Genomic DNA, 15,330 nt, shown 5'->3' with positions numbered 1-15,330 from the left:
CCAAGGAGAAGGCTGTAGCTGGGATGGGCAGCCCTGGGCTCCCTTGCTGGTCTTTCCAGTCCAGCAGCTTCTGTGGGGCTGGCCTGTATATCCTGAAAGGCAGGACTATGCCTGCCTGTCTCTTCAGAGGCAGGACTGGCTGCCTCCTGAGAGTAATTTTTCCTCCTGTTCAAAACCATGTTCCCAGTTCCCATCCTCTGTGTTTACCAGTCAGTCTTCAGCTCCTGTTGTGCTTTTGCTAAGCTGAGGAACATGTTTGCACCCGGCACCTTTCCTTGGAAAGACACCTCAGCTCTGCAGTCAGCTCACCTCTCCTCTATTCTGATAAGCCACATTAAAAAAAGTTTCTCAGCAACAGTTTGTACTGTCCGTAAGCAACTCTGCTTGAAAATATGGGGCACTTGATGTAACTCTGCTCTTACATGTGCGCCAGAAACAAGCTCTTCTCCAAAACTGCCTTAAGTAGGGAGCATGTGGGCAATCCTGCATCCATCAGCTGCCTCGAAAGACAACGCCCATGGGCATGTTTGACTTATTAGTGATAGCCAGAACACTAGCCAGGACAGGAATAGTGGGAAATGCTGGATAGGTACCAAGGCACACAGATTAGCAGGCCCCAGGGAGCACAGAACTCTGTGTGCCTGGGAGATCTGGGGATGGTGAGGCACAGGCTGCAGCTCAGCACCTTTGGGGGCACAGGGAGAGGAAGGACAGAGTTGGGACCTGGGCACCCTCAGAGCCTTTTCACCGCAGGTGGCAGCGAAAGCTCTGCCCCAGGGTTATCCTTAGACACCCAGAATAAGGTGATGCTGCCTGCAGTACCCAGACAAGGATGGACTGGAGAAGGAGCAGATGAGCTCAAGGTGAGGAGTTACAGCCTTTCTTTGAGCTGAAGTGGTGTGACACCAGAGGACCCTGAACACAATGTGCCAGGTGAACTGTGTCACTGAGTGCAAGATGGGTCTTCTAAGTAGAAAGGGCATCAAAACTGAATGGATTTACTTCCTTTATCAAGCAGGAAAAATGTTTATCTCTGTTTTTTTTAATTTATAGCTTGACAAGCTCCGTGTACCTCTGATTGTCTCCTTGGAGTACAGTAGGGCAAATAAGGTGACAGTGAGCACGAAGGCCTCAGTCACACTTCAGAGGAAGAAACTGGGTGAAAGCCAAGGCAGAAATGCTGCTGCAACCTTCAGGATCAGGGAGCCAAAGTCCCCTCTGCCATACAAGCTGTGCAAAGCAGGCATGACCTGCGGCTGGCTGTGCTCAGCATCACAGCTGCAAGGCAGGAAAGGACAGTGCCCAGCCATTTTGGTCCCTTCTCCTACACCAGGGGCTCTGCACCCAGGTTTGCAGCCTCCTCCTCACCAGGAGTCACCGAGCCTTTCCTTTCGTTTCTTGCCACCCACTTGGGCAGTCGCTTTGCCTGTGCCATGGATTCTTCCTTCACAGCCATGGAGTGCAGCACCGGAGGGTGCCCCAGCAAGCAGTGAGATGGCTGTTTTGCCACCATAACCCCTTCCCACAGCTGCCCAGGCAGCATGGCAGTGGGGGGACCAGGGCAGGGCCCCACCTCTGCTGCTGTCGTTAGAAATTCAGTCTTCCCTGGGGAAGATGGCTGCTTCTCTTGAGAGCTGGGCTTGTGAGTAGGTAAGAGGAGTCACCGCCCTCTTTGCAAAGGTGGAAAAAAGATTACGCTGAGCTCTGCCTCTTCAAAAAGCCCCCTGCTCCAAGCCCAGGGGGTTGAAAGGTTTTTTTATCCCCTTTTGTTATTCAGCAGAGCGAGGGGAGGAGCTGGGCCGTGTAAGAGATCCTGGCTGACATAACCCTTCCCATGCAGGGCTCTGGAGAGGGGCCAGGTTGTACCTGGGTATTTTTATTTAAACTAATCCCAGGCGTTCCAAATTGAAAGCCATCGCAGCACCAGGTAGGACCAGGTCAGACGGCTGCTGGAGGGCGTTTTTCTCACCTGGGTGTAGTAAAGCAGTCTCCAGGTATGTTGTTTGTTACTAACCCCGGGAGTGTGTTCTGGAGGTGTTGGGACACATTCGGCAAGCTGAGCTGGCTCAGCCTTTCCGGGTGATTTCAGGAAAACCCTGCCTAAGAAGCCTTTAAGGAAACTGAAAGGCTGGGCTTGGGAGGCAAAGCCTCCTTACGTGTAAAACACGTTGTGCCTGGGCAGACTGGAAAGCAAAGGGCTGGGTAGAGCTGCTGGAGCCTGGCATTTCTGGGCTGAGAGGAGACCTGGTCAGCCCTGAGCCTGAGGTGGCCCTGGCTGTCTCCCCCTGCCCACCAGCCCAGGGAATCGGGGCACTGGAGGTGCCTCCCTGGTGCGTGTCAGTTCAAAGAAAGCAGCCAGCCAGCAGCAGGTAAGGAGCAGGTGAGGGCTGCCCAGCGCAGGCTCCGCTGTGCCCGATGCCACTGAGAGTGGCTGGCTCTGGCCACTGGCTTTCCCTTCTCTATTTCTCCATTTCTGCTGATGGCTCCTTCAAACTGGAGTTCTTCCTCCTCATCCACCTGTTGAGCCCTGTGCCTGGCAGCATGGAGAGGGAAAACCCACTCTAGATGAAGCTGCTTTTCTCCACCCTGGCCCTGAACTCTTTGATAAGCGTTACCCCCCTTGACCCAGCTGAGTGAGCGAGGTCAGTGTCTGATGCTGGTGGGGTGGCAGGCAGAGAAAGGCTGTAAGGGTAGAAAGGACTTTCACTCCTCCAGTACAAGGCCAGGAGGTGTAAAGTGCAAGTGTTTCTGCAAAGCAACCCTAGGTTACTGGTAAAGATCCCATGTCAGGCAGTGTGGGTGCCAAGATGTGGGGCCCTCTCGCGTGATCAGGACTGGATGGGAGTTGCCTGTGCTGCCGTTGGGAACAGATACGGTCTCAATAACAGCACCTGGCATGGCACTCATGATGCTTTAATGCAAACACTGGGTAATTATCCCCTAACCTCTCCACCAGTAAGTCCTAATTAATTGCCTCTGCCAAGCAGGTAACTGATAATGGCCTGGGTTTGAGCGCTAGCTAGTGGCAGTGACCCTGTGCTGTAGAAGCCCACCTTTCTGCACAACCAGTGTGTGTGCTGACAGCCCATCAGCTGCAGCAACAGTATATTCAATGGCAGCTAATCAAAGGTCAGTGCCAATGGCACGACACCGCACAGGGTGCATTGCTGCCTGCATGTCCTGCAGGCTGGGAGCTCACCAGAATTTCTGTGCTGACTACAGAAGAGGCTCAGATCTGCTCAGTTTGGCCCCAGACTCATCTTCTGCTACTGAGGTGTAAGCAGGATTTTAAGACTTAAAGTAGCTGAAGATTCCTGGCATCTGGATGCCCAGCTGGGATGCTGCTCTGCTCCCACTCAGCTTGGCAGTGCAGAATGAGGGAGTGGAGGTATGCAGCCATCCTAGAAATGCTGGGCCTTCCATACCAGGTGCCGTGCAGATACTAAGTCTGATTCTTTTTAGGTTTGCTTTGAGCATGTCCTAGGCAGAAGTGTAATTATGAGTGCTCTGGCAGTGGCAGGCAAACAAAAGTGCAGTCCGTGTCCTGCCAGCAGTGTGCACATGTAAGTGTGCACGCTGGGACTGAAGGAACACCTGCCAGCCCCGGGAAAACAGGAAGCTTGATCTCACCTGGAGGTCAGGCAAGTGATGTGCCTGACTGGGAGGAGAAGGGTTTTTCTGGTTTTGCAGCATAAACTAATATTCCCTAGGACATATTACTGACTGCTTCTCTCTTTGTCTCTCTAGTGAGGATCCAGCAGAGACAATAGCAATAGACTCTAACAATCAGCCGAAGTCTCCACTGGAAAAATTTATGGTCAGACTGTGTACACATCACCAGAAGCAGTTCATTCGTGTGCTAAACGACATATACACTGAAGTACAGCCAGACTCTGACGGCCAGCCGTTATCTGAATCTGAGAGCATGGAGGCCTCTACTTGTGGCTCTGGTTGTAGCCAGCGAAGCACTGAAAATCAGGATAAGGGTGCTACTTGTACTGAATCAAAGCTCCCTTCTACATTGGACCCAGCACAGTCAGGGGTCGACAGCCCCCTGCATGTTACGGGACAAGCCCCGAAGCAGCCAGTGGAACTGAAGTCTCTGGACAGAGCAGAGAACTCCAGTCCTGCTTTGAGGAGGGACTTCTGCGATCTCCCCATCACCAGGCTTCGCTCTGCTAGTCCAAAGGATAGCCCCACCCAAGGATACCTCAGCACGTTGAACTCTTCCTCTTTGAATTTCCATCATGCCGCAAAGAGCCTGGAAGGGCAGCAAGCTGCTGGACACGAACAAGAAGCCACTATCAGGAAGTGTGAGGATAATAAAGAGCAGCTAGCAGGTAAGACTCTCATGGAAGGTTATATCTCAGTCAAAGTGGCAAATGTGAATGGCAGTGAGGACAGCTTAGACAGCTGTCTGGGCTCCCAAAAGAGCTCTTTCAGGGCTCTCCCTGAGGAGTCCTGGGATCCTGGCTTTGCAGCGACCCCCCCTCGCAGAGCTGACAAAGAGAACACTTTGCAATGCAGCTCAAAAGCCTCTTTGCACCAGGACTTAGATGCAAAAGAACAAGATGTGAGACCAAAGCAAGAAAACCACCTGCATGCCGTGGCCAAGGGCAAGGCAGGCTGCCAGCTGCACCCAGCTGACAAGGGCATGCTCGACAAGTCCAAAGAGGGCTGGCTGCCCGCTGGTGCCATGCCAGCCACCTACGGCCCCCCCGGTGGGCACCCCCGCGCCAAGGCGGCCTCTCTCAGGTCCTCTCGGAAGAGCAAGAAGGCATCGGGGCTGAGGATCAATGACTATGACAACCAGTGCGACGTGGTGTACATCAGCCAGCCCATCACCGAGTGCCATTTCGAGGCGCAGCACCTGGTGTCGTCCCGCAGGACGGCCAGGAAGAGCACGCGGGGCTATTACTTCAACGGGGAGTGCTGCGAGCTCCCCACCGTCCGCACGCTGGTGAAGAGCTCCCGGGCCGAGGAGAGGGCGAGCAGCCCGGCACTGCGGACAGAGACCCTCGTAAGTGCGAAACCGCCCCTGGTGCTCTCGGTGGAGGGGTCTGCAGGGGCAGGACGGGACGGTGAGAAAAGGGTTTCCCTGAGGCTCTTGGCTAAAGTGGCACCAACCGGCCGAGAAACGAAAGAGAGAGCTGAGCTGGGCTCCATGCAGCTCCGGGATACACGAGCACTACGATCAAGGGAAGCTGCTGTGGCCATGCCGTTCTTCTCCCTCTCTGCTCCACCCAGCCCCCAGAAAGAAGACAGCTTGGCCATCTCGCCGCCACCTGGCTCCCCTCCTGCTGAAGGAGGGGACTCACCTCCCCTCAGTGCCACAGTCGGAGGCACTGTCACCTGGGAGGCTGGCAGTAGCCTGGGCTCCTCTGGGGATGGCAGCAGCAGCAGACAGGCTGCTGATATCGCTGCCTTTTCGGTCTCAAAAGCACACGGTGAGGAGGAAGGTTGTCCAGGCTCTGACATACAAACTATTCCAGACCCCCCTGCCAGTCCAGAGCCAAAGTCCTCCTCACAGCCCTCTGCTGCTACAGACACAGCACCTCTGCCCTGTGATGGTGCCAGGGATCCTGCCCAGCTTCCAGGCTCAGGGGATGCTGAGCTCTGTGGGCAGTGTCTGGCAGAGCCCTCTGCATGCTCTCCAGGCTCACAGCCTCCTGATGAGCCCCCTGCCACCATGGATGGGAAGAGCCCCCTGGAGCCCCTCGTCACCATGGATGGGAAGAGCCCCCTGGAGCCCCCTGCCACTTTACAGTGTGGGGATGTGAACAAAAGCATCGATGCTAAACCCGAAGCCGAATCATCGGTCATGGTGGGTGACAGCCCTCTTGAGCAAGAGGATGCTGTGCTTGTCAGCTCACCCCTCCCCAAAATCTTGGAAGTAGAGCAGAATAACAGCACAGCAGGTGAAAAAGAGCCCACTGAAGGGGAAATGCCACCCGACCCAAACAGTTCAGACTCTGTCTCTTCCAAAGACAGTCTAGACAAGAAGCGAAAGAAAGGCCGGAGAGCACTAGTGGCATCGGACCGGTGTCTCCGAAGCCAACGCTCCCCATCACCTGCTGAGGGCAGTGCTGAGGACTCTGGTTCTTCCAGCTCTGGGCAGTTTACTTGCCTTCAGATCAAACTCTCCAAGAGCCCTGGTGCTAAGCGGTTCAAGAGAGAAGTGCAGCTGGATGAGGCAGCATCCATGCACTTCCCCAATGACTGCTTCCCCAATGTGCTGCTCAGAACCAGCGAAGAGCCAGGCACTGGCCAGGCTCCAGAGAGCATCACTGAGCAGCAGCCAGGCAAGGAGAATGGTGTCACTACCAGACAAACCTATAAAAGCATCTTAGCAAAAGAGACTGCTGCAGAGGGAGAAAATTCCTCTAAAGATGACTCCTCTGCTAACAGCAGCCAAAGTCAACAGGGTGAGATGCTGGAAATCAGCATCCAGGCTGATTCTGAGAAGAAAAACATTACCCTCCCTCCAGAGAATACTGTTCCTGCAAATGCTGCTGAGCAAGTGGATGTGAAACCAGTCAATGCCAGTGCAAAGGACAAGGAGAGCTCTGACAGTGTCAGGGATCTGGGCAAGCCAGTGAACTATGAGCTGGTGACCAATTTGCCTCCGTGTCCCAGCAGCAAAGGTGGAAGCAAGCATCTTCCAGCAAAAACTGCAAAGCACAAAGATGTTGCTCTGCAGTTTTATAACTTACGACATGCACCCACACCTGTAGGCAGTGCAAAAAAGAACACACCAGGGAAGGAGCCTATGCAAGCAATCCCCAAAGTGAGGGATGAACACAGTTCAGGGAATGATGACTGCCCAGCACTGGAGGACATAGACATGGCTGACAGCAAACCAAAGTTCATGGAGTGGTGTGCTGAAGAGGATAACCAGGAGCTCATTGCTGAGTTCAACACTCAGTACATGAAAATCCAGAAGGGCTGGATTCAGCTGGAGAAGGAGGTCCAGCCAACCCCCAAGGTAAAGAACAAAGCCGACAAACTGAAAGAGATTTGGAAAAGCAAGAAAAGAACACGGAAAAGCAGAGGCTCACTGGAAGTGCAGAAGCTTTCTCCTGTGCAGATGCTGTTTATGAAGGCCTTTAAGCTGTCTGACATATGCCAGTGGTTTCTGGAGACAACTGAAACCAGATCTCTAGTGATTGTGAAGAAACTCAACACCCGTCTCCCGGGGGAGATTCCCCCCATGAAAGTCCCCATGCAGAAATATTCTTCCTCTAGCCTCTACCCCAGCTCACTACAAGCTGAACGTTTGAAAAAACATCTCAAGAAGTTTGCCGCCACTACCCCGGCTCGGAATAACCTGAAGAACCAAAAGCTTTGGGCCAAAATTCATGAGAATGCGGATAAAGGAGAGGTTGAAGAAGCCACCACTCCCAGCCAGACGTCTCCCACTGATGCCAGCACCAAGGAGCTGAATGAGGACAAAACCATCCAGCCTGCCCTCAGCTTGCCCACGCAGGCCAGCACCAGGATCCTGCGCAAGTACTCCAATCTTCGGGGCAAGCTGCGCGCCCAGCAGCGCGTGGTGAAGGCAGAGAAGCGGAGTGAGGGCCCAGGGGACCAGCTGTCCCTGGAGAGCAAGCAGAGCCGGAAAAGTGTGTGCATCAACCCCCTGATGTCTCCAAAGCTGGCCTTGCAGATCAAAGCAGCTGCCTTTCCTGCTAAATCTCCCTCACTGGATGGAACGGGGAAGGGGCGGAAGGGCAAGAGCAGGTCCCAAGAGGACCCCTTGCCCAAAGTCGACCTCCAGCTCAGCAAGAAGAAGAAGATGCTGAAGGAGAGCGGGAGCACCCAGGAGCGATCCAGCTCTTCCACCAAGGACAAGCTGCCTGCCAAGAAGGCTAGTAAAATAAAGAATTCAGAGGGCAGCGTGAAATCTCCCGCCACCCGAAAGCAGACTGCCATGGAGAGGAGCAATAAACTGGCCAGAAAAATGTCTTTGAAAGAGAAGAGAGTCCCGAAAAAGCAGCTGGAGAAGATGCGGCTCCCCATGCGGAAGGGCAAGGAGAACACAAGCAGACGGGCCGTGCTGCCTCCCAGTCATGAGGAGCTGTCCAAGGCCCCAAAACAAAAGCCCCTGGGGGAGTCCTCCACACGGTCACAGAAGATGGCCAACAAGAAGCACAGCAGTGGGAAGACCTTGACAAGGTCCATGAAGAAGATGCAGGAGAGCAGCGTGTCTCAGGGTAAGAGGAAGCTAAGGTCAAAAGTGGACTGTTCGCACAGCAAACGCTCGCGACTGGACCCGAAATAGCAAAGAAACGGTAGCCATGTACAAAACTGATGTATAGTAGTAACCCTTTACCATGCATTAACTAAAGCTGCTTTTATAAGCTGTAGCAAGCCTTTAAAAATCCGCAGTTAAAGGATAAACGCCCATGATTTTAGGCATCAGCAGATGTGTCTTGGACAGAGAAGAGGTTGGTCTGTCTGGCTCTGCTGTTCAGAAGGAAGTTTCTGTAGTTTGAACGTTCCTTGGGTTCTTTTAAACTTAGAACCAGGCAGTTTTTGTTAAAAGTACAGTGCCTTATTTATCACTTTAAAAATAAAAATAAGAAGCTCGTCTGTGTGATTTGGAGGCTTGCGTTTTATACTTGAGGCACAAGCACTTGTACTGTAGCAGAAAGAAAACCACCTTCGTGCACATGAAGTAGCTTTTGTCAGCCTTTGGGTGCACACAAACATTTCCCTTTCTTTCAGAGTCCTCCTTCTGTCTGTCTTCTTACTGGCATTTAAAGCAAAACCAAAACCATTTCGCATCGCTAAGGGAGAGAAAGGCGAGTCTGTCCATTGTCGGTTCGCTGGTAGCAGTTGCTGGGGTCCCAGACTGTTATCTGCATGAGAATGTGAAGTAGCTGCTGGTGTTGTACTGCTGATGGCTGTCTGCTCCTCGCTGCACACCCGTGGGTGGGGAGGGCCGGCTCAGGCTGAGGAGATGCCCTGGGGGTGCCAGGTACCAGGCTGCCACACCCGCTGCTGCCGGCTGGGCGGGCTGGACTGTATCTGTCTTTTCTTGCTGGCTTCAGGGATGAACCAGTCTTGCCATGCTCTGCTTTTGGACAGACTTCCTTCTCCTATTTCCCTGTCCTTGTGGTGATTTCTGTGGTCTCTGTTGGCAAAGCTTTTCTGTAGTGCTTCACTGAAGGTTGAATCTCTCCCTTTTTAAGGGCTTGAGGTCCTGATGTTGGTGCTCTGCAGGAAGGGAACTCTGGCCCTCACCTTGTGCTTTTGTGCATGCCTTGCCTAGTGCTCTCTGAAGCCAGGATTTGCAGCTGAAGTAAGGTTGGGATAAGGGACTGGCTTGTGTTAATTTTTTATCATAATTTGCATTTCACCCTTTTACCAGCAAGGTGCGGGAGGTTTGTCCTTGCTTGTGTCACAGAACAGGGTCATAGTGCCTGTCTTTTCTTAGAAAAACCTGTTAGAATTGCATAGAGTGTGTGGCTGTGCTGGTTCTGCTGGGCAGAGATGACCAGCAGCTGGGGAGGGCTGTGGTCTGTGCTAGGGAAAGGTCCCTGCTCAACCATTGCATCCCCACGGCTTCACTTTCACATTGCTGCAGAGTCCATTTGCAGGAATCCCAATGCCAGTCTCCTTCCAGACATAAAGCAGCAGTGCCTGTCAGGGCACTATGTGGACCCTGAGGCTGCCAGACCTTTAACAGATGCCTTGCTGGTCCTTGCTGAGCTGCTTGTCCCTGATGAGAGCAAGGTTCTGGTGCAGCCCATGAATTCAAGAGATGCTGGCCCTTGCAGCAGAGGCTGGAAAGAGATTGGCTGCAAAGGGAATTGCTTTTCATGGTTGGCATTGAACCCCAGATCTCAAAGCCTGGGGGCGGGAGGTGAAAGGCAGATAATTGTGTCAAAATCTTTCATTGTACCCCTTTAGTACAGAGGATGAAACCAGGTTTTTGATTTGCACTCCCTTCACAGAGCACCTCTGGCTCTCTTGGAGGTACTCCCTTTCCCAAGCATTGGCGCTCACAATGCTGCGGCACATTTTTCTCTTTACTGTGAAATGGCTGATTAAAAAAAAAATCCCTTGCCTTTCCTTTGAATTGTGCTAGAGTAAGTTAACTCTCTGAACAGGTAGGAAGTGATTAAATCTAGCCTGTCAGTCCCTGTACAGATTAATATGAAGTTATCTATTACTTTAATTTTTACTGCATGCATTAAATATGTCAAACATTCCATCAGAAAATATTTTAAAGCGTTTCAAGAGAGGTGTAAGACAAGAGGGCACGGATGGCAGTTAAGTGACTGATCTGTACCTCTTTTGTAGGGTGTCTTTCCCTCTTGCTTCTCCATCCTTACTTATGGTCCTTCTCTAGCCTCTGGCTGGGGCCCAGCCACATGGGCCCAGATTTCCTCTCCTTGCTCTGGGCCAGGTGTTCGTGTGAGCACACCTCTTACCTTTGCTGCTCATGCCATTCCCCTGCAGCAAATCCCCTCTCCCTATCCTTCACCATCACTCCTGAAGCACCTGCACAGGTCCCCATGCACCTCCTTGAGGATTTCCCTCTCTCTTCTCTCATTTTTAAGCTGCTGGTGAATGGTAAATGCAGGCTGTCCTGCTCCCTGTCTTCTGTGCTTCTGGGAGCAGGAATCCCATTAGGATAGAACCCTATACAAAGCAAGTGGAAAGAGTCTTTCTAGATGGGATGCTGCTGCTCCAGTGTCCTGGATATCTTCCTGCACCCTGGGGCTTCACCAGCACCGACATGACAAGGTTGGGGGCAGCAGGTGTCATTGGTGCTGGAGTGGAGCAGCTTCTGGGCATCTGTCCCAGCTCAGTGTGCACTGCTTGGCTCAGGCAGTGGTGGGATCAGAGCCCTGAGCTTCCCGGCAGTGTCCCTGACAGGCAGGGGTGACGTGTGCTGCTGAGGCACAGCCCCTGCTTCAGAGCAGCCTGTTACCAATAAATGTGGCTCTTACATCAAGCAAGGGATGCACAGGGAGCTGCAGATGAGCTTAATGAATGGAAGAAAATAAGCAATATGATTTAGTACCTTATTCCACATGGACATGGAATGTGTTTCCATGTGCTACAGACACAGAGCTGCCCACTGGCACTACCACACTGCCATCCTCAGATCCACAGCCTCATTGCGCTGCTCTTCCCCTGGGCTACCCCACAGCTCCCTGCTCTGCTTCTTCAGCTCTGGATTTCAAGAGATACAACCCACAAAGCAGATATCTTTCTGTTACTTTGGCTTTTCTTGCTGGCTATTTTCTCATCCTATTGAAATTAGTCTCCATCATGCACCCTGGTCCATGAACAAGGAGCAGCATCCTCTTAGCTCTGCACCTCCACAGATGTCCTCACTGTCCCTCTGCTGCCATCCCCCTCCCTCTCATTTGCATGGTTACCTTATTCTCTCTCTTGTCATCAGCAGCTCTGGGTCTTCACCCTTCACATGTTCAGAATCCGTCCATCTTAATTAACCACTGAGAGGAGCTGCGTTTGCCAAGCTCAGAGTAAAAACTTATGTTGGTGCTGTAGCAAGAGCAGTTAGAGCCCAGGATGGCTCCTCCTACCTGTAGCTGTTAGGATCTTGTTAAGCAAGGCCAGCCATGGAATGGGTTTCTCTGCTGACAGGGTGTGTGATATGTACCCAAGGCGTGCACATATTTATATTCATCACTTACTCATCCCTGGCAAGGTCCTGTTTGCCAGTGTTCACTCTGTGCAGTGGGGTTTCTGTAGTCACCTGCCAGCAAGTCAGGGAGACAGATCTGCAGCAAAACTTCTCTGAAGAGCTGACCAGTCGGTGCTGATGCTTCTGACAGACTTTCTGCTGCATTGCTGATCAAGGTCCATGAGCTGTGAGAGCAGGATGAAACCGTTCCTGCTGCTCTCTGCACCCTGTCCTTTCAGTGCTGGGGGTGTCATGCAGGGCTGGACTGAGCGGGCTGGCTGCCTGCCCACACCACTTTCTGCTGGTATGCAGATGAGCAAAGCTGCAGCCCAGCCCGTGTCCCAGCTGGTCTTGTGGTACCTCTGGAAATGCTGATGTTTCCAAAAGCTCCGCAAGCTCCCAGGAAATGGACATGCAATCAGATATACTGGTGCCCTGTTCTTAAGATTTGCTGATGGACACTTTTTCTCTCCAGCTCATAAACTTACAGCCTGATAACTGTGTTCCCAGTTGAAGATGACTGAGAAAGCTGTGATTCCCAGCCTTCCATGGGTACAGGTAGTGCCTTGGGCATCATGGAGGTGTGGGTGCCCATGCAGGTTGGGCTCTCACCTTTCCACCATCAGCAGTCATGCCGGGGGAAGAGGGCTGAGCCCCAGCCAAGGTGTACTTGGGTCTGCATCCTTGGGCTGTTTGCCTGGACAGCCCAGGAGCCAGACGGGGATAGGCTCCTCCTTGACAGGGAATGCCGCTGGAGATTTTCTTGTAGCAGTAGGTTTTTTGAGCAAACCACAAGGCTATGATGTCCCCATGTCACGTGTGTTCCCCCCCCTCCGTGTGTCGTAGCATCCATTTGGCCCATCCTTCAGCTTGGTGGTTGTGAAATGAATCCATCTGTTCTAAGATGTTCTCAGGAGTTCTTGTTTGTATTAAGCTCACCCCTAGGCTTAGCAGAAATCACAGTCCCCATCCTCCCTGCTCCCCTCCCCGCAGACAAGCCCTCTCTCTCACGAGCACTTCCACCTTCTCCCCGAAGGGCAGCAGAGGGCAGCTGGCGGTTTTGATTCAGGGCACGTTGGCAGCTTTGGGGCAGCCGAAGGAGCTGGGATGCAGCCGGCCAGCATTTGTGACATGGGTCTGGAGGCCAGGCGGTCCCGCGGGCTGTATTGCTAGCCAATGTTTTCTAAGTCTGTTTGTAAGAGTACCTAATTTTAAAATGAAATGTGAATATATATTATGTGTAGGTGCCATGTAAGATAGTGTTGTGCTAGGCAGCAGGATGCTAACCTACTTTTTAAGCTTTTTGGAGGCAGGAAAAAGCATTTTTCTCTCACTTCATGCTCACAGATCTAATATTGTAAATAGGTTTTTTAAATATTTATTTCATGGGCTTTCCACAGGTTCTCGTTCTGACCGGTGTGTGGTGGGTGGGGCTGCACTGCCCAGCGTGCCGCAACCAAAGGGCTGGCGATTGCGTGGGGGATGGGATGGGGCGGGGTGGGGTGGTGGTGGTGCTGTTCAGTTTGGTTTTTTGTCAGAGCTGAAGCATTAACTCTCTTCATCTCGTTTTGATGATGTCAGACCTGGTCGATGGCCACGGTCCCCAGGGAGGCTGTGAGCTGCCATGGCCGGCCAGGATGGCTGTTCCCCAGGACAGGGGGCACTGCAAGCAATAAGATTTGTAGTAATAATGTCTGCTGTGATGGCAGGGCCTCTCGGGGCTCAGGGCCAGGTGGGAATAACCCTGCTCCCGGCAAAGGCTCAGTCCAGCATGGCTTGGGGGGGTCTCTGGACCTGGGGGTACTCAAGGAAGTGTCCCCAGGGATGCAGAAAGTGGGGGAAGCTGTCACCCCCAAGGAACCCCCCAAAACCAGCAGGGTAGGATAGGTAGTTGCTGGTAGCAAACTCCCACTAGAGAATCACTGCCTTTGTGGGTACAGGTGACCCAAGGGAGCTCACTGCTGTCGCTGCTAGTCCTAGGGCCGGCTCCAGAAGGTCATTTGCTCATTTGCTGATCATTCTGTAATTTTAATTCTCCTTCTAGGAGGTTTGAGGTCCTTTGGTAATTTTTGCTTAAGTGGGTTTAGATTTGTTTTTTCTTCTTTGTTAACCCCTTTTTGCCTGGAAGTGTGGCTGGCTCTGACCTTCCAGTCCAGCTGTCTGTGTGGGGCAGTGTCAGCAGCATCTGCTTTTATGATGATGGGTCTCTGACTTTGGAGGATGGAGTGAGGGGTGCTGCTGGGTTCCAGCCCTGCAGGACCCTTCACCAGTCCCACACTTCCTTCACCCTTGGAACAGGTGTGTAAAAAAGAAAAACAAAAAAAAAAGGAAAAAAGGAAACAACACAGTAATTTTTTTCTTAGGATGTAAAACATTTGAATATTATCTCCACCCTGATGGCAAATGTTTTTCCTTCATCTGTGTCTGCTTCCCTGGGAGAATTTTGTTTCTCTGTTTGTTTCTATATGAATTTTAGACACTGAGCTGAAATTCCTCCTGTCCGGTACTGTATGTTTGAGCCCAAGCAATGTGAACTGTACAGACCAGCAGTGGGAAGGGGGAGCTGGTGACTGCACCTGGGAGAGCCGTGGCTTGGGATGGCATTCCCAGTTGGTATAGGGAGTGGGAAGTACTGCGCTACAAGTTGGGAAAATGAACTGTCTGCTGTGAATTCTCGGTTGGAAATGTGGAGAGGAGTTTCCATTAGATAATGTTTACATACCTCACCTGACAAACCTTTGAAAGTGTATATATTAAAAAAAGAAAGAAAATAAAATTATATTAAGTTGCTTTAAATCAATATGTATAGCTATAAGAACTGGGTCATTTGAACTTTGAATATGTATCGATTCTCTAAATGTTGACATTTTGTGAACTCTGTGCTCCTGTCTTTTATTTCACCCTAGCCTATGGAAAAAGTTGTGTTCTTGTTCCAGGTAAAAGGTCCCTGACTCAGATCTGAACTCCTCAAGGATTCCCACCACCTTGTTTTCTTTTTTTCCTCACTGTCAGTATTCACCCTATGAGCTTTCTAAAGGTCCGTATTTTATTGCCGCTTATTAAACGTTTCTTTGATATCAATGTTTGTTTGGTGTGATAAGTGGGGAAGACTGAAGGTGAGTGAGTGCACGAGGTAGGGCACAACAGGCTGGCACCCTCCAACTGCCACCGCCTCCCTATGGAGGGGGCATATAAATGCCTGTGTGGGGTTTCAGTGCTCCTATACCAGTGCCTGAGCTGTGGCAGACTTGTGTTTGTGGCACCAACAGTGCAACCTCTTGGTGGTCCTGAGGACCGCTGCCCAGGCCCCCTCTACCCTTCCCCAGAGAGCTACAAGTGCCCAGTTTCCCCTGGAGCCATTCCATCCCCACAGCAGGCGCTGGCCCTTCAGGTTCCCACGTGCAAGACCCTGGCAGTGATGGCTGCTTTTGCAAGGCATTGCATGGATAACCCCAGCTGCTTGTCCCTGCACCATGGGGGCAATGCATTGGCCGGGGCTGCTCCAGGAGTAGGAAATCATCCCCTAAGGCACAACTAACTCGTTCCATCCTGTGCCACCTCCTCACACTCTCAGCAGCTCCCAAGCACCACCTTCTCCCTTCTCCCCAGTAGGAAAGAAGAGGCCAAGCTTCTGAATGAATAAATGTCATGTTCACATGGAAGAC

At 52.0% G+C, this 15,330-nt stretch overlaps 1 protein-coding gene across 7 annotated transcripts in view; it reads left to right on the top strand.

Annotated features, from left to right (window-relative positions):
* Window positions 1-13,124, top strand: part of LCOR (ligand dependent nuclear receptor corepressor) — an 87,634-nt gene extending 74,510 nt beyond the window's left edge. For 6 of the 7 annotated variants that reach the window (XM_030951706.1, XM_030951703.1, XM_030951701.1 and 3 more), the window contains one exon: window positions 3,748-13,124. In XM_030951706.1, coding sequence (XP_030807566.1) covers window positions 3,748-8,281 — 4,534 coding nt within the window. In that variant the 3' untranslated portion in view covers window positions 8,282-13,124. Of the gene's footprint in view, window positions 1-1,856; window positions 1,995-3,747 lie in introns of those variants that run through there. The other variant, XM_030951708.1, reaches the window with a different exon arrangement.
* Window positions 13,125-15,330: the final 2,206 nt, after the last annotated feature.

The sequence above is a fragment of the Camarhynchus parvulus genome, chromosome 6, assembly GCF_901933205.1.
Source record: "Camarhynchus parvulus chromosome 6, STF_HiC, whole genome shotgun sequence".
Lineage (NCBI taxonomy): Eukaryota > Metazoa > Chordata > Aves > Passeriformes > Thraupidae > Camarhynchus > Camarhynchus parvulus.
Note: the sequence above shows the minus strand (reverse complement) of the source record. Positions and strands in the feature narration are given on the sequence as shown.